Below are 18270 nucleotides of genomic sequence, written 5' to 3'. Positions count from 1 at the left end.
TGACTAAACCGAGGATTTGTGAACATGTTTTAAACTCTGCATGGTCACAATTTGTATGTTATGTAACATTATTACATACTCCAATGGATTTCCCTGCATTTATTTAATGTATCTGCATTATAATCTCGTTTGACTCTCAGATTGAACAGATTTAAAGATGATCAGCAAATCATAACTTTTCAAAGATTGTGGTCTTTCTGAATAAAATACAATTGGCAAAAAATAATTAAACCCACTCAAAACTGTTCATTTTATTTTATTATCATTATGACAGATGGCTTTTTTTATTTGGATTTGCACAAATTACCACTGTCAGGTTACCATAGGTCACTTTCACAAAGGAATTGAAACAAAATGTAAATGTGCAGCCAATGCCATGGTCGATTGAAGCTGATTTCAGCACGACACAAAACAAGACTGCGGACATCTCTTTTTAAACCCACAGGTTCCTTGAAAATGGGGTCATTATGAATCGGCTTTCAGTACTTAATACATTTCAAATGATTTCCTATGCTCATACAGTAGTATAGGGATTGTCATTTTCCGATGACAACTTCACATTGGTAATGCATTTACACAAGAACTGCAGTACTCCACAATTCAATTACTTAAAAAGTTTGTTTTAAAAATATAAATAAACCCAAAATGTTAGATCTGTATGTACAATCTATTCTCATTTGAAACAACTCGTAATACACACAAACAAAGGCTGTTTGGCTTATTTTGGTGTGTCTGTCAACAGTTCAAAAGAAGTAATTCCATCCACTGAGAACATTCTGGTAGAAGGGATCCTACTCTTGCTTGGTATGTTGTAATGACATGCTACCCACTTGCTGCAAGGTTGAGATCCGGAATGAAAGGCCACATGGTTTGTCCATCCTTCTCCGACCCAGAGCCCCCTGCCCTCAGCTGGGAGTTATATAATTGTTTCTGTCTGTTACCTCATGAAACATTTTTGATAAAATGCACACAGGGTCTGTGAGAATCATTTTGAACTCAAATGCTTGGATTCATTGTGGGTTTAGAGGAAGACAGAAGACAGAAAACTTTTGATTCTATTCTCAAACAGCATGCACACTCTCCCAGTGTACTTCAACTCAGAGATAATGAGTATTTTTACTCTAGACTACTTCACTGAATTTACCCAAGATTGTTGTAGACCTAAATAAAAATAATAAAAAATCTACCCTTTTTAAGTTGAAAGGTTTGGTGACATCACAAAGTCACCGGACAGTAACGACATAGGCCTTTAGTGGCCTACATACAGCATGACAGTGTGAGGCTAAACAGGCCCTCCTCTTGGGAATCTCTGTCCCAAAATAAAGTATGTAGGCTATATATGCACAGTGCAAACACCCAGCAAAATTACTTCCGTTACTGCATTCCATTAGTCAAGGACGACAGCTTACTGTCAATTCAAACCCTCACAGCTGACGAGAGGGGATCAAGCGTACACACACTTATGGAGCTTTAGGTTGCGGGGGTCCGAGTATCTCTTCCCACACTTGTCGCAGATGTACTGCTTGCCTCCCGCGTGCACGTGCCGCTTGTGCGTGCGCAGGTGACTGCCCTGGCTGAAGGTCTTCCCGCAGAACTCGCAGTTGTACGGCTTTTCGCCCGTGTGCGTGCGCTCGTGCAGCTTCAGGCTGTTGGTGTTGTTGAAGCGCTTCTCGCAGAAGGTGCAGCCGAAGGGCTTCTCCCCCGAGTGCGTGCGCCTGTGCGAGACCAGGCTGCTCTGCTGGCTGAAGCTCTTGCCGCACTCCTTGCAGGTGAAGGGCTTCTCGCCCGTGTGGATGCGTTTGTGGATCTTCAAGTTGACCGACTGCCGGAAGGCCTTGCCGCACAGATCGCAGGTGTAGGGCCGTACATCCATGTGAATGCGCTCATGGATTTTCAGATTGACCGCATGCCGGAAGCTCTTGCTACAGATGGAGCACTTGAAGGGTTTCTGCCCAGTGTGGATTAGCTGATGGCTCTTGAGTGTGACTGCTCGCGTGAACCTCTTTTGGCAGATCAGGCAGCTGAACACTTTCTCCCCTGTGTGGATAAGCTGGTGTCGCGCCAGATTTTGGGCCAGGTTGAACTTCTTTCCACATTCCTGGCAAGAAAAGGGCTTCTCTCCCGTGTGGATGATCTGATGGGTCTTCATATGCGATGCTTTGCTGAAGGTCTTGCCACAGACATCACACGTGAAGGGCTTCTTGCCCGTGTGCATGTTCTGATGGACGTTTAGGCTCTGCTTGTGGGCGAAGGCTTTGCCGCACAGCTCGCAACCGAAGGGCTTCTCGCCCGTGTGGATGCGCTGGTGGGACTTCAGCTTGCTCATGGTGGAGAAACTTTTCCCGCACTCTGAGCAAATCAGGATCTTCTTCCCAGAACTGCTAATGATGCCGGCGAAGCCCTCCAGGTTTTCGTTGCCGTCACTGCTGCTCTGCTCGTCAGCAGACAGGGCGTCTTTGGAGCCAGGGTCCAGCACACCTGAACAGGAAGATATGGAGCAAACACACACACACACAGAGAGAGAGAGAGAGAGAGAGAGAGAGAGAGAGAGAGAGAGAGAGAGAGAGAGAGAGAGAGAGAGAGAGAGAGAGAGAGAGAGAGAGAGAGAGAGAGAGAGAGAGTCAAAGCAGGATGACAATGAAGATTCTTTTTTTTAACTTAATTTACGCATGGATTGTACGGCCTGTTTACTTGTAATGATTTAACCATTACACGGATGACAGCTGGAAAGTTTGATTCTAAATGCCAATCAGGGCTATATAAACACTCAACACCACTGTCTTCTACTAAAAGAAATGTCATTCTTACTAGCTGCAAGTTTTGCCAGATCGATCTTGCCAAATTCATCCCTGATGGTGACGGCCTTGAGGAGTGGAGATTCAGGTCTGTCTGTCTGCTCATCTAAGGACTAAAACACCAACAGACGCACTTGAGTTGAATTACAATAACACAATATATCCCTACAATCACACACACAATCAAACACAACAGGACACACTGCACACATTTGTCCTGCCAGTATTCTGACAAAACGATCGTCATGAGTGACCATACCTCCTCAGGACCTACGTCAGCACTTCGGCCACCACCATCGTACGAATGCTCCTCTTCTGAATGAGTGCAATGCAATTGGAGAAGGAAGAATGAATAACTGTGAGTACAGTTTGCTGTAACACAGAAACTTAGAGAAGTATGAAAATACCACAAGTTATTGCACTGTAAGATACTGTAGATATGCTTTACAGTCTATTCATGACTACTGATGTCTGCAGTAGATCAGTAACATTATAACAGACAGCTTTCCATCTTGAAGTCACAAAGTCCCTCCCCAGTGAAGAACCAGTAGGACATTTCCTTACCCATCCCACCAACTGACAAGATGTTTAAGAAGCAGCCAGGAGGCTTTGCCTTTTTGCCCTGGAACGTCTTGCACTCCATGTCCAGAAGAAACTTTGTTTCGTCCACTAGTTTGATGATCTTCCCCAGCGCCTCGTTCCCCAGGACTTCCATAATGGAGGCAAACTGGGTCTATTCAAACACAACGACACACGGATCAGGTGAGGAACAGGTACCAACTAGCCTGAGAATACCCAGACGCACTTTCGGCAAATTTGGGATTTGCTCTGCAGGTCCGTCTGGCCAAGCGGCCATTGAAGCCCATTTGCCAATGTCCCTAAAAGAAGGGCACGCAAATACAATCACTAATCTGGCATGAGAGTGTATTTCTTTGGAATTGAGTAAACGATTGCGTTTAAAACATTTGTTTACAAGACTGCTACACTTCTAAAATTTGGTAAGAGTTTAATGCACCAATTTAAGTTTAATTTCACTGCTAGTTACGCCCCTGCTGGAAGTTGTAAGTCAATTAACCTTTTCCAGACCCACTCTCAACTAAGAAGCGTCTAAGGTCTGGTGTCAACGAGGCTAGGTACTAACATTTGGAGGAGACTGATGTCATAGGGGAAAGACACCGGCAGAGAGGAGTCCGGGAGATTCTTTCACACTTGCGGGCATTTGTGGGCACTTGTGGGCACTTGTGGGCGTTTTGGGGCGGTAACCAGGTATGCCATGCTATTGGAGGTGCAAACAAACCTACATCGCCATTGAGATCACATAGTAAGGAGCGGGCTCAAGGATTATAAAAGTATTTTGTCATGTTTAGTTGTATAATAAAAGCACAGTTTTTATAGCCATCCATGCGAGTTCACTTCTGGCTCCTTGGCTATCAATTTGGTAACGGGCTATTTGACGTTAATCACTCCTATATTATATTGTCTATCCAAGTGCCTGTTTCAGAGTTAATTGATGGTCAAATCCACCAAAAATCCGATATTGTTTGCACCTCCAAGTGGTCTGTGACGTATGTGAAATAATTATTTTGTTTAGCATTGAATTGTTGTTTTTAGGCAGACCAATTCTTCATTTTGTTCATAGAATGTTTATAGTTAGTGTAGGTGACTTATCAAATGTAAAACGTAGTGCATTGCAACAATAATGCAGTTAATTACGTGTCTGTATCATCCAGTGAAGAGGGAGTAGAGGGGAAAACCTATGCAGAAACCACACAATCGATCATTAACTAATGTGGATGCGCCAGACATTTGATTGCATACGCCTTCCTTCCATCGAAATGCTGCAGCAGTCGCGTCTACGCAATATTTTTGCGCCACACACCATACTGTAGTCTCCACGTGACAGCAAGGAATCAAAACATGGCATGGCCTATTTCTTTAAAAAAAATCTAAGCTAATCTGGCTCAATAATTGGCGAAATAACCGTGCTGACACTGATTCTCCAAGCAGCTCGGCATGTTCCAAGACTGCGGCGAGACATTTGGGCCTCTATGTACAACAAACTCAGAACACACGTACCATCCTCATCTCACTCTCCAGTTGCAGCTTTTTCTTTAGTTCCTCATCTGCCCTCTGTTCCTCTGTAAGTTCCAGACTCAATAAGAACACGGATCCTTCATCCACAAGTTTGCACATTTCAGCAATAGCCGCATGAATTAAAGTCCCCATGACGGATGCCAGGTGGGTCTGCAACGCGACACAGTTTGACATTCTACGTCGGGTCTCCTTGTCCTGTCAGTCAGTGAATTTACGGACACATTTGTATGAATAACCTCTCAGATTAAATTGGGGAAATAATTCAATGTAAAAGTAGTAAATACAAACTCACTAGGATCCAAAGCTACTTTACATTGCATAGGGAGCCATACCGGACATACGTCACGACAACAACACGTTAAGACAATTTGAGTTCTCTACTGCCCCCACAACGTTCGGAGAATATCTGAACATATGTCATCTGGTCTGCATAGCTTCAGTATCAGTAGGCCCATTGAAAACGAATATTTTCCCCTAGTATTTGTCTGCACAGTTAACAGTGCCAATATGCCACGGTGTAGCCTACCCATGAACCTCCGTTGTGTAAATGTATTAGTAAAATACAATGTATGCATTAGGCCTAATTGCTACTAGACCTGGGTGTCCTGCATTTTAAAATATAATTGCAAGTGAATGTCCTGCATTAAAAAAGTGACAAGGGGGGGGGGGGGGGGGTGTCAGACTGGGGGTAAAACTACTACTGATTATAGGGGCCCAACATTACGTTCATTAAAGAAATCCAAAACTGTAAAAACATATCAAGTGTAATTGTAGCCTAGAATGTATCCTTATCCTTTAAAATCAAGATTTATTTTTATATTATCCTGTTTCTAAAACAGATTCTGGTCCCATACGCACCACACATAAAGCAAAGCAATAACTGTTTATTTTGTCAGATGAAATCTGCCATTTGGATTTGTATAAATCATACCATTATGTACAAGGTTTGATGTTTGTTACTTATAGAAAGGAGAGACAAAGTTGCTTGATCTGTGTCGATCTTAACGGTGTCGATCTTAACAGAATTTTAAAAGCATTAAACAAAAACAATACCATTAATATGGAACAGATACACAATATTCCTTACTTCCCCACAATGGCAACTTTCCACCATGCATTTACACATGGACCTGCATTACACAGCAATTGTGTGTCTATTTGAAAGATTTGAAAAATATTTTAAATAAATCCAACATGTTAGATCTATACACAAATCTATTAATCTGAAGAAAAGAAACTCACATTTACAAAGGCTGTGTGACCGCTGTCATGTTATCCTGAGAAATATTCTTTGGTCACTGCTATTCGGAGACTTACGGCTCCCATTGATTTCCATTCAACACATCAAAACAAAATAATGCGGCTGACTTATACCAGCAACCATTTCACTTTGATAATAAACTACATTATGGTCAGAAATTGGCAATGTGGAAAAATCTTATGAAAACAGTCAGCCCCTAAGACTGTGCTCAAATGTCATCTATCGAATGTCAGAGTAATTACATTCAAACACGTAACTTAATGATACATCACAATTTATGAAGGAACGAAGTTTAAAAAGAAAAAACACAATTAACCAAATGTATTAAAAGATTATTCGACGGCCGCTTCTTTTCTAATAAGTGGTCTGTAACGGGCAACATAAAATATTTCATGGCCACCAGATGGCAGCATGGCACTGCTCTATATACGGCTCTGGCACTTGGGGCCTTGTTCGGATGTAAACAAGCAGTGAAATGGCGCCATCTGATGGCCGTACAGCGCAATGGCATATTTAATTTAATTCTACTTGTGTCACATTGGGTGTTGTTGCCCAGTCAGTCAATGAATTTATGGACAAATATGTGTGAATAACTAATATTAAACAGTACAAATGGGAGACTTTTAAAACTAAAACCTCGTGCATGTATCCTAGATGACAACAGTGAAGCCCTACACAGGAATCACGTCACGACAGCAACAAATTATCTACTGCCCCTAAGAGGCACGGATGAGATGTAATTTTGTGTGCATCATGCATTTCTGAGAATACTGTACCATTTTACCATATATCTTTCGTTCATTCACATCTTTTCCGAGATTAATCATTGAATGACTTTTAGAAAACTATCTTAGTTTAGTTACGCCTAAGTTTAGTTACGTGCGGAACGAAGGAAATGAATTGTTGTATTGCCCGGAAGTAAGTAGAACACGGGACTTCAGCACGACACTGCAACGATTCGGAGGGAGTTTTGACTTGCCACATGCTGGCAGCTTGCAATTTGTCTATGAAACCTTAAAATGGAAGCTCACACAGACATTCAAACAACCCAGAAGGGTTTTCGCTGCACTTTATGCGATGTCAATTTACCAAATGGTAAGTCATATCTCATGCCTAGCTAACGTTATAAGGTTTCTTTTTCGAAGTTTAGCAAGCATTGTTTCGTTGTCAATGCATAGTCTTTTAATAGGCATTTAAAACAAAATTCGCCTAAATCTAGTTATTAGAGATGTGCATGCATACGTTAACGTTAACCTTTGGCAATCTGGCGTATTTTCTGATTTGTCAACAAAGTGTTTAGAAAGCAGCCAAGGCGAACATGCAGCAGTAACGTTATGTAAACTATTCAGGACTTGCTGTCATTACTGTCTTCTTCGTCACATTCAGAACCGACGGTAGACGCTCATGTGAAGGGGCGTAAGCACCAGAACCTCTTCCGACTACGTGAAACGCGAAAAAGGCAAGTGCAAAACAGCGTATTTGTGAGCGGCATCAAACCAAACACCTTGTCAACGCAGCTCATCGAGTACTTCGAACAGTTCGGACCAGTGCAGGATGTCATCATGGACAAGGAGAAGGTCAGACACTCAACTTTGTGAACCCCTTGAACTAACCCTGTTAGTTCGATTATAAGTGCATCTCCCTGCTCTGTCTTTCTAGCCTGTGGTGTCGCTCGGTGGTGTGTGTGTGTGTGTGTGTGTGTGTGTGTGTGTGTGTGTGTGTGTGTTAATACACATGTTGAACTCTGTTAAACTCTCGACATTAGCTCAACTCAGTGATGTGTGTAACTGACCTGTGACCCCTCTGGACACTAGGGCTCGTACGCCATCGTGGAGTTTGAAGAACAGGCCAGCACTGCCGCGGCCCTGCACCGGACGGAGCATGTCATGAACGGCCTCAAGCTGCGGATTAAACCCCGCGAGAGCAAGGAGTTCAAGGTCGTCCTCAAGAAGAAGCAGGACGGAAAAAATTCACAGGTCAACCTGGACGCTCTCAGCCAAGAGCTATGCCGGGCTGCGTCGGTAAGAGCTCACACACACACACAAACACACACATTCACATTAGCCTTTTTTTTTTTAATGAAAACTTGTGTGTGTTTGCTCATATGAAGAAAACACTTGTACTGAGTACACATACGTCAACACACACACACTCCACAAGCATGCCCCCCCTTCCCCAATTACAGCAGTTTGTTAGGGGTTAAAGATTACTGATACTTTGCAAACGCTATCCAAAGCAGACTTCGTAACGTTGGAAATCGAACCTGGGTCGACCGATCAGTTGGTAATGGTAGCCTACTGCTTCTCCGTTGTGATCTGGTAATGACTGTGTGTGTGTGTGTGTGTGTGTGTGTCAGGTAAATGAACAGATGCTGAGAGTTGTAGAGAGTTTCCAGCTGAATGAGAATGAGCGGAACGGCCGCGAGCTCCTGGTCAAGCTGCTGCAGGAGGTCTTCACGGAGTTCCTCCCAGGTTAGCCATTAAACACACTCACACACACACACTCTGGCTCTATTGATGATCCCACTTGTGTACTCATTCCATCCATAAATGACCTATACAGTGGTGCTGCTGGCTATTATGACTGTTTGTACAGTAAAATTAACAGTCATTTCTTTAAGATATCAGGGTTGTTGGAATGTGAACTTTAAATGAATTATCCGGAGTAAAATGCACTTTAGATCAATTTACGGATGATTGGGAGTACATACGTTGAGTTGACATCAAAATCATGTCATTCGGATGTGTTTTGAGAAAGTTCGATTTTACCGTTTTTAGTCAAAACTCGTTAGCCTGGAAGTGACAGAGGCATGTCATTTTCGCTGCTACAAAACTCTATTTTTATACCTCTTTTACAGTTCCAAAGAACATTACACTTACGTGGTAGTGAGTAGAGGGTCCCTAAAGCCAAACCGAAGTATCCCGAGGTCTTTATGTGGTCGGATAGAGAGTCCAGAATGAATTTCATCAAGCCAGTACCTTTCCGGAAATGTTGCCATCTTTGCTGCCATCTTCAGGGGAAAGTCCGTAGGAGTCGATTGCCGAGTGTGGAGTAACACGCTCTGGAAATTCACAATTTCGTCGCCGTTTAAAAAAAAAAAAAAAAAAAAAAAAGAACATAGTCCAGTCCATACAACTTCATTTCAATTTCGAAAGAAATACTGGACTATGTTTTTTTTTTTAAATGACGAAATTGTGAATTTCCAGAGCGTTTTACTCCACACTTACTGTTGTTTGGAACTGTAGAAGAGGTATAAAAAAAGCGTTTTGTAGCGGCGAAATGACATGCCTCGGTCACGTCCAGGCTAACGAGTTTTGACTAAAAACAGTAAAATCGAACTTTCTCAAAACACATCCGAATGACATGATTTGGATGTCAACTCAACGTATGTACTCCCAATCATCCGTAAATTGATCTAAAGTGCATTTTACTCCGGATAATTCCTTTAAGACATCAGGGTTGTGGGAATGTGGGAACGGAAGGCTCTATGACTGTGTCTGTTACCCTGAAGCACTATGGGAAATCTTTGGTATCTCTTTGTCATTTGAGCGTATTGACTGCTGCTGTTGTCTTTCAGATTGTGAGATTGTCCCTTTTGGTTCGACCGTCAACACTTTTGGGGTTCACTCCTGTGATATGGACCTGTTTCTGGACCTGGAGAAAACTAGAACCTTTCAGGCCAGGTCCAAGACCGCATCAGAACCGGTATGTCTGGATCAAAGTGTTTTTGTGTTTGTTTGTGTACAATATTTGTAATGTTTGTATATTCAGTCAGACAGTTGACCATTGGGTTTGGTCCATAGACTGTTCTATACAGTCAAGGGTTTGGACTGTTCAGTGGAATTTCTATTTACCATTTATGCATGTAGCGGTCGCTCTTATCTACAGCGACTTGGAGACAATCCTCCCTGAAGCAACTTGGGCTTAGGTGTCTTGCTCAGGAATCAATCTCTCAACTTTCTGGCCTCCACTTGGAAGCCCAGTTCTCTTACCACAACACAATTACTGGCCCTCATTCAACTGTCAGAGCAGATGTTGAGAGAAAGGTGCACGACTCATATCTAGTGTCGTTTACATGTTGTGACTGTGGTGCAGTGGCCGACAGTATTCTGTCACAACACAGGATTTGGGAACTGTTATTAGTTTACAGTTATATGCCCATGACAAGACATACAGTCATCAAAGATCAAAATGAAAATGGCAAATTGAGACCCACACCCGTCTGGTCCCGCTTTCAGAGCGGAGAGGGTCAGTCGGAGGACGGGCGCTCTGAAGACTCCATCCTGTCTGACATCGACCTGACCACGGCAACACCTGCCGAGGTGCTGGAGCTGGTCGCGGCCGTCCTGAGAAAGTGTGTCCCTGGCGTTCACAAGGTGCAGGCGCTGCCCACTGCTAGACTGCCCGTCGTCAAGTTCAGCCATCGCAACCTGAACCTGCACGGGGACATCAGCATCAAGAACAGGTGGGAGCCATGCACATAACACACACACACACACACACACACACATATAATACATAATATCACACATGCACATAATGCAGATAACACACACACATAATCATGTGAACAGGTGGGAGCAATGCACATAACACACACACATACACACAATATCACACATGCACATAACACACACATAATATCACACACACACATATAATCATGTGAATCTGAACAGGTGGGAGCAATGCACATAACACACACACACAAAATCACACATGCACATAATACACACAGACATAAAATCACACATGCACATAATGCACATAACACAACACACACACATAATCATGTGAACAGGTGTGAGCAATGCACATAATACACACACATAATATCACACATGCACATAATGCATAATCATGTGAATCTGGATGTCTTGTAAAGAACTGGACTGCACAGCACAGTTTGATTGAAGCAACGGTGGTCATGACACCCTACTGGTGTTCATCTCATGTCCACTCTGTTTACATAATAACTTCTTGTTAGCAGTCTCCGCATGCTAACAAGAATATTCTTCAACTTATATTTCTTTCGAAATGTTGACTTAGTGAAGTTAACTACTTTTGCATGGCGTAGGATTGCTGAATCCCACTCTGTTCCATATGGTTATTTATATTAACAAATAAAACAGCCAGGGGGGTATTCCATCAACCTGGCTAAGGGTTAACCCTGCCTAAGGGTTAAGTTGATACCAATTTTATTTATGTATGCGTCAAGTTCTGCAACACCCTAACAGAGACCCATTTTGTTGAGCGTCATTTGTCGCCTGAACTGTAAATTTGGTCTGAAGTCTCCCTTTACTAAGCTCCAGTGTGTGTGTGTGTCTGACCCCTCTCCTCTGTCCTCTCCTCCTGCCCCAGGCTGGCGCTGAGGAACACCCGCTTCCTGCAGCTGTGCTCCGAGCTGGACTCCAGGCTGCGACCCCTGGTCTTCACCGTCCGCTTCTGGGCTAAACAGAAGCAGCTGGCTGGTGCGTTTCTCTCTATAGCCACTAGGTGGTAGCACAGAGCTGCTTATCATTAGAATGGGCTACTGTTGATACACATCAACTATTGCTTTGAACAGAAACAGAAATGCATTATTATGATAATCATATGTTAAATGAATGATGATCACTATGTTCTGTGTAGTTATAATAACAAAGTTTAGCAGGCCAAAGGCACATGGGAAGAAGGAAAGAGGAGTGAATGTCCGCACACTCTGGAAGAACAGTGTACACACACACACACACACACACACACACACTGGAAAAACTGTGTCCCCAACAGGTTACACACACACACACACACACACACACGAAGAACAGTGTCCCCAACAGAGTACACACTCACACACACACACACTGGAAGACCTGTGTCCCCAACAGGTTACACACACACACACACACACACACGAGAAGAACAGTGTCCCCAACAGAGTACACACACACACACACACACACACACACACACACACACACACACACACACACACTGGAAAAACTGTGTCCCCAACAGGTTACACACACACACACACACACACACACACACACACACACACACACACACGAAGAACAGTGTCCCCAACAGAGTACACACACACACACACACACGAAGAACAGTGTCCCCAACAGAGTACACACTCACACACACACACACACACTGGAAGACCTGTGTCCCCAACAGGTTACACACACACACACACACACGAGAAGAACAGTGTCCCCAACAGAGTACACACTCACACACACACACACACACACACACACACACACACACACTGGAAGAACAGGGTACACACAGACACACACATTTACTTACACACATTTATTTATTTACAATACATTATTCATTCACAAAGAAAATTGGTGTCCTTAAAGGTTGGCTTTTTCCTCATATGTTTTAATTAAGGCATTAAAGGAGAATTCCGGTGTGATATTGACCTAAAGTGTGTTGAAACATGATACCGAGTGTGAACGTATGTCTCATAGCCCATCTCGGCTTGTCCCCTGCACTCCAAAATCTGGCGCTAGTTAGCCGATGCTACCAACAGCTTTTTCAATGGTGGTGCTTCGGCATCGGGCTAGCCATGCAAATAAATCACTGTTTTACACCATTTACGAGGCTCAATGTATCTCCACACTTCATTGGTAGACTTCCGAGGGCCCTGACATTTAAAACGACACATTGAGAACTTTGAAAAAGCACTGGTAGTTTACTTACAAGACGATTTATACAGACAGTATCTTCACGAAGTTTAGCGTTTGCAGCCATCTTGAATTTAGTCACGATAAGTCGAGCGACTAGTAAGAATGAACAGGTATGATAAGGGATCAGATTCCAAAAATAATTTCATGGAAATGCATGGATTCCAGTTGCTGCTACTGGAAGAAACTGGAATCCATGCATTTCCACTGAATTATTTTATTATTTACCTTTTTAGTATCGATACACCGTGCAACACTATCTACTCTAATACTCAACAGGGCTACATGTATGTCCATCTGCTCTAATACTCAACAGGGCTACATGTACGTCCATCTGCTCTAATACTCAACAGGGCTACATGTATGTCCATCTGCTCTAATACTCAACAGGGCTACATGTACGTCCATCTGCTCTAATACTCAACAGGGCTACATGTATGTCCATCTGCTCTAATACTCAACAGGGCTACATGTACGTCCATCTGCTCTAATACTCAACAGGGCTACATGTATGTCCATCTGCTCTAATACTCAACAGGGCTACATGTACGTCCATCTGCTCTAATACTCAACAGGGCTACATGTATGTCCATCTGCTCTAATACTCAACAGGGCTACATGTATGTCCATCTGCTCTAATACTCAACAGGGCTACATGTATGTCCATCTGCTCTAATACTCAACAGGGCTACATGTATGTCCATCTGCTCTAATACTCAACAGGGCTACATGTACGTCCATCTGCTCTAATACTCAACAGGGCTACGTCCATCTCTGCTCTAATACTCAGCGTTTTACCGGAGACAATCCTCTTGTGTGAACTGGTCAAAATGTTCTCTGGCCGTAAAAAGAAGCTGATGTATTTCCCAACATGCGTCTAGGGGAGCAGACAAAAAAATGACAGCCAAGGCCTGATGGCCGTCACAGCGATCTATACATCTTTTCAGACATTGTGTTTGTTTATAAAGATGTTAAACAAGTCAACAGACTATACAGTTTTATGTAGCACATTATTACAAAGTAATACCAGTATTCGACTTTAAAGTTCATCATACTGGTTGTTACCTTATAATCAATATTACGTCCCTTCTGCTGCATTATGGTGTCAGGCTAGTTACCTGACTGCCTTTCGTGTGTGTGTGTGTGTGTGTGTGTGTGTGTGTGTGTGTGTGTGTGTGTGTTGCAGGTAATCCCTTTGGTGGCGGGCCGTTGCTGAATAATTACGCCCTGACGCTGATGGTCATGTTCTTCCTGCAGAACAGAGACCCTCCAGTCCTGCCCTCTGTGGACCAGCTAAAGAACATGGCCTGTGAGTGACCAGGGGTTAGAATGTTATCATCTTAGTATAGTATTTGTGTTGGGGGAGGGGGGGGGGGGGGTAGTATTAGCTTCTGAGTGACCAGAAGTTGGCATGTTAGTATCGTATTTGTGTTCTCCAATTAATACAACATGTCTGTCTGATGATACTGTATATGTGTGTATGAGTCTGTTCATATGTGGACCTGCCTATGTGTTCGGTCTGTCGGTCTGTATTTACCTGTGCTGTGTGTGTGTGTGCGCGCTTGTGCAGATGAAGAAGAGGAGTGTGTGATTGAAGGCTGGGACTGCACCTTTCTGTCTGTATTTACCTGTGCTGTGTGTGTGTGTGTGTGTGTGTGCAGGTAAAAAAGAGGAGTGTGTGATTGAAGACTGGGACTGCACCTTTCTGTCTGTATTTACCTGTGCTGTGTGTGTGTGTGTGTGTGTGTGTGTGTGTGTGTGTGTGTGTAGGTGAAGAAGAGGAGTGTGTTATTGAAGGCTGAGACTGCACCTTTCTGTCTGTATTTACCTGTGGTGTGTGTGTGTGTGTAGGTGAAGAAGAGGAGTGTGTTATTGAAGGCTGGGACTGCACCTTTCCCAGTCAGCCCATTGCTGTTCCCCCCAGTAAGAACACAGAGGACCTCTGTGAGTACCAGCAGATTGCCTGTCTTAAATTACAAACTCAAAACCTCTAGCAGGAGCTTGGCCTTAGCTTCAGAGTAGGTTAATATCCTATTTCTACTTCCACATTTCTGTTTTTTCAGCTATTTCATATGGAAAAATAAACAGCCCTTCATTTGCACTCAAAAGAGACACGGGGTTGTTATCACCATATTATTATTGTAATCATGTTGAGTTTTTATTTCATTTTTTTTTTTATTTTCTCCCCTCTCTCTCTCACACACCCCTCTCTCTGTCTGTCTTTTTCTGTCCCTCTCTCGCTCCCCCCCCTCTCTCTGTCTGTCTTTCTTTCTTTCTTTCTCTCTCTCTCTCTCTCTCTCTCTCTCTCTCTCTCTCTCTCTCTCTCTCTTTCTCCCCCTCCCTTTCTCTCTCTCTCTTTCTCCCCCTCCCTTTCTCTCTCTCTCTCTCTCAGGCACTCTACTGGCTGCCTTCTTCTCCTTCTACGCTACGTTTGATTTCTCGGCCTCTGTGTTGTCCGTGCGTGAGGCTCGCCCCGTGCCCATCACCAACTTCCTGCCCTCCGAGCCGCCCAGCTCGGCCCCCCGCCGCCCCGACCCCCCCGCGGGACCCCGGCTGGGCCCCATGACCGTGCTGGACCCCTTCGAGCTGCGGCACAACGTGGCGGGCAACCTGAGCGAGCGCACGCACAAGAGCTTCCAGCGCGAGTGCGCCGACGCCGAGAAGTACTGCCGCAGCCTGCAGTACCAGCGCAAGTCCAGCAAGGGCAAGTCCTGGGGCCTGGTGCGCCTCTTTGCCCCCCGCTGCCCCACCGGGGCCGGGGCCGGGGGCAGACAGGGCCAGGGCGAGGGCAAGGAGCGGCATCTGGAGCTCAGCCTGCCCTTCCGACTGGCCGCTCTGCCCGACGCGGTGCAGCGGCGGCTGGGCACGGCGGGCGAGCGCTTCAGGGAGCAGTGGTTCGCCATGGTGCGCCTCGCCGTGGAAACGGTGTTCCAGGAAGTGCTCGGCTGCAGCCCCGCCCAGGAGGAGGAGTTTGAAGGGCAAATGGACACATCCACGTCGTCCGACGCCGTCGCCATGGACACGGCCAAGGAGCCCGAGGAGGTCGGTGGTCACGACCAGACGGAGGGTGTGGCCGCTCCCTCCTGCTCGTCCGGCGGCGTGGTGTCCCCGCAGGCGGGGCAGAAGCGTCCGTTTGCGTCCGCCGAGACCTCGCCCGTCTCGCCGCAGGAGAAGAGGCAGAAGCTGTGCGCGGCGGAGGACGAGGAGGAAGACGAGGGTGCGGAGCCGGCGCCCTCGGCCTCCTGGTGCTGGCTGCAACGGCACCCCGTGTGGGCCGGGCGCCGCAAGGTGCGCCGAGACCTCCTGAAGGCCCGCGGGGTCACTGGGGGCGGCAGCGCCGAGGCCTCCCAGCCAGACGGGGGCGGTGTGGAGATGGAGCTGCAGGTCACGCGCCACATCACGGCCAAAGAGCCCGACCCCCACGACCTGGTGGCGTTTAAGGTGGGGGCGCAGGTGGTCGGCGGAAGTGAGAACACCAGGGCGGTGTTGCGCTTCACGCCGCTGTGTGACCAGAAGGGACACTTCCAGGACTTCTTCCACTTCCTGGAGATCTTCCTGCCCAAGACCACGGAGGCATTTCTGGGGAAGTAGGAAGGAAGGTTAACATAATACACTTTGTTTTGAGAAAGTAATAATCTATTTTATTAGAACGCTTGTGTTTTTCCTGTCAAATCAGATATTGGACTGCGCTGATGCTGTGTATATAGACTCCAGTTTCCTAATACTAAATATTTTATTTTTTTATGAATGTTGCATGTGTTTTTTTTTTGTTTTTGTTTTTTTTTAATTTTTTTTCATCAGCAATTGTCATTCCTTTCTTTTTCTGTAGTATCTGATGTGGAGTTTGGCCCTAATATTCCCTGTGACATGGTTATTATCTTTGTTTTATTGGCTCTTGTTTTGATGGTGAAATGGTTAGGATCAGGTCCTCTCGGATCGGTGTATTCTGGACAGTGATCCAATTTAAGGACTGCCGGGATCTCGTCGGCCACATCGTAACCAGAGTACGCGACTGTGCTGACCTGATCCAGAGTCCTGATCCAGAGTACACTACTGTACTGACCTGATCCAGAGTCCTGATCCAGAGTACGCTACTGTGCTGACCTGATCCAGAGTCCTGATCCAGAGTACCCTACTGTGCTGACCTGATCCAGAGTACGCTACTGTGCTAACCTGATCCAGAGTCCTGATCCAGAGTACCCTACTGTGCTGACCTGATCCAGAGTACGCTACTGTGCTGACCTGATCCAGAGTATGCTGTTGTGCTGATGTTTTCAGTTCCATGTGAGGGATGAATGGGAACTTTGCCATTTGTGTAAAGTTGTGTCTTTGTAATCAGTGCAGGCATTAAACCTGTTGATCACCGACAGCTGGGCCTGAACTCTTTGTGTGTGTGTGTGTGTGTGTGTGTGTGTGTGTGTGTGTGTTTTCTTACAGCTTAAAGCGTACTGGACTGAATTTATTTTCACAACAAATTGCAGTCCTCTAAATAATTGGTTCCCAAAGACTGGGTCGCGACCCACGGGTGGGTCTCAGGAGAATTTATTTGGGTCGCCAGCAGAATTTATGTTGTGTAATAGGCCTAACTTATACTATTAGTATTAGGATCTAGTTTGTTAACTACTGTCACGGCCCTATGTGCAATTTTGCGTTTATAGCTCTGAAACTGGGGGGCGAACGCATCGCAGAGGGGACAGCGTGCATCTCACTCACAAAATGAAACATTTCTGTGGGGTGCCTGCCATGGACCTCGCAGTTGCAAAATGCAAGGGACATGAATCAGCCTTTTTGCACAAACATTAACGGACACCAGCTCTTCAGTTTGACTGATTAAAATCTAGTTACCGTGCTGTCAACTAAAGCAGACATCCGTATACCGGACATGGCTATTCAATTTGCGTCATAGGCTGTAGATATTTCCGATTGTAGATGCACTCTTTAAAGTTAATAGCATTAGCAACCTCCTCACATTCCTTAATATTTCGGATTTAAAACACACTACAGCACATTATATTAGGTTACAATTTAAATTGATATTTTAAACGCTATTATTTCCTCTCGTTTTCCACCTCGTGAACTCTAGCCTACAATAAAGGCGCATTATCTTTAGGCTATTGCGTCTCATAAATATAGAGGTGTTCCCATCACAGATACAATAAGAGTGTTTGTCTTTGTGCTTCAGGTAATTTGTGCCTGCCTGTGATTGGTCCAGCTAACAAGTTTCAGCAATAGTCTGTATGTATACACACACACACACGCAGTATACAGTCAGTGGTTTCTACCTGGTCATATAGGTGTATGATCTGTGGTCTAGTGTTGTGGTCAAGTGTGGTCGCAATCTAAAGCAGCTCAAATTATTAGACACCCCAGATGATGGATTTGGGAAGTGAAATGTCCACCTGAGGTGAAAAGAGGGATAATTAAGCTTCATGGC

The 18270-nt window shown here is 44.9% G+C and overlaps 2 protein-coding genes across 2 annotated transcripts; one reads left to right on the top strand and one right to left on the bottom strand.

The window, feature by feature from the left end:
* Positions 1-242: 242 nt before the first annotated feature.
* si:ch211-207i20.2 (uncharacterized protein LOC568537 homolog) lies at positions 243-5245 on the bottom strand. Its single transcript, XM_042085240.1, has 5 exons — positions 4872-5245; positions 3360-3528; positions 3055-3110; positions 2809-2908; positions 243-2478 (listed from the first exon to the last, which is right to left on the bottom strand). Exons 1-5 carry the CDS (start codon positions 5061-5063, stop codon positions 1445-1447), a joined length of 1551 nt encoding a protein of 516 aa, XP_041941174.1. The 5' UTR covers positions 5064-5245; the 3' UTR covers positions 243-1444.
* Positions 5246-6885: 1640 nt separating this feature from the next.
* tut1 (terminal uridylyl transferase 1, U6 snRNA-specific) lies at positions 6886-17203 on the top strand. Its single transcript, XM_042085235.1, has 10 exons — positions 6886-7245; positions 7537-7727; positions 7965-8171; positions 8507-8621; positions 9728-9855; positions 10389-10615; positions 11512-11621; positions 14023-14145; positions 14688-14780; positions 15229-17203. Exons 1-10 carry the CDS (start codon positions 7170-7172, stop codon positions 16425-16427), a joined length of 2469 nt encoding a protein of 822 aa, XP_041941169.1. The 5' UTR covers positions 6886-7169; the 3' UTR covers positions 16428-17203.
* The last annotated feature ends 1067 nt before the right edge of the window (positions 17204-18270 follow it).

This window comes from Alosa sapidissima, chromosome 3, assembly GCF_018492685.1.
Source record: "Alosa sapidissima isolate fAloSap1 chromosome 3, fAloSap1.pri, whole genome shotgun sequence".
Taxonomy (NCBI): domain Eukaryota; kingdom Metazoa; phylum Chordata; class Actinopteri; order Clupeiformes; family Clupeidae; genus Alosa; species Alosa sapidissima.
Note: the sequence above shows the minus strand (reverse complement) of the source record. Positions and strands in the feature narration are given on the sequence as shown.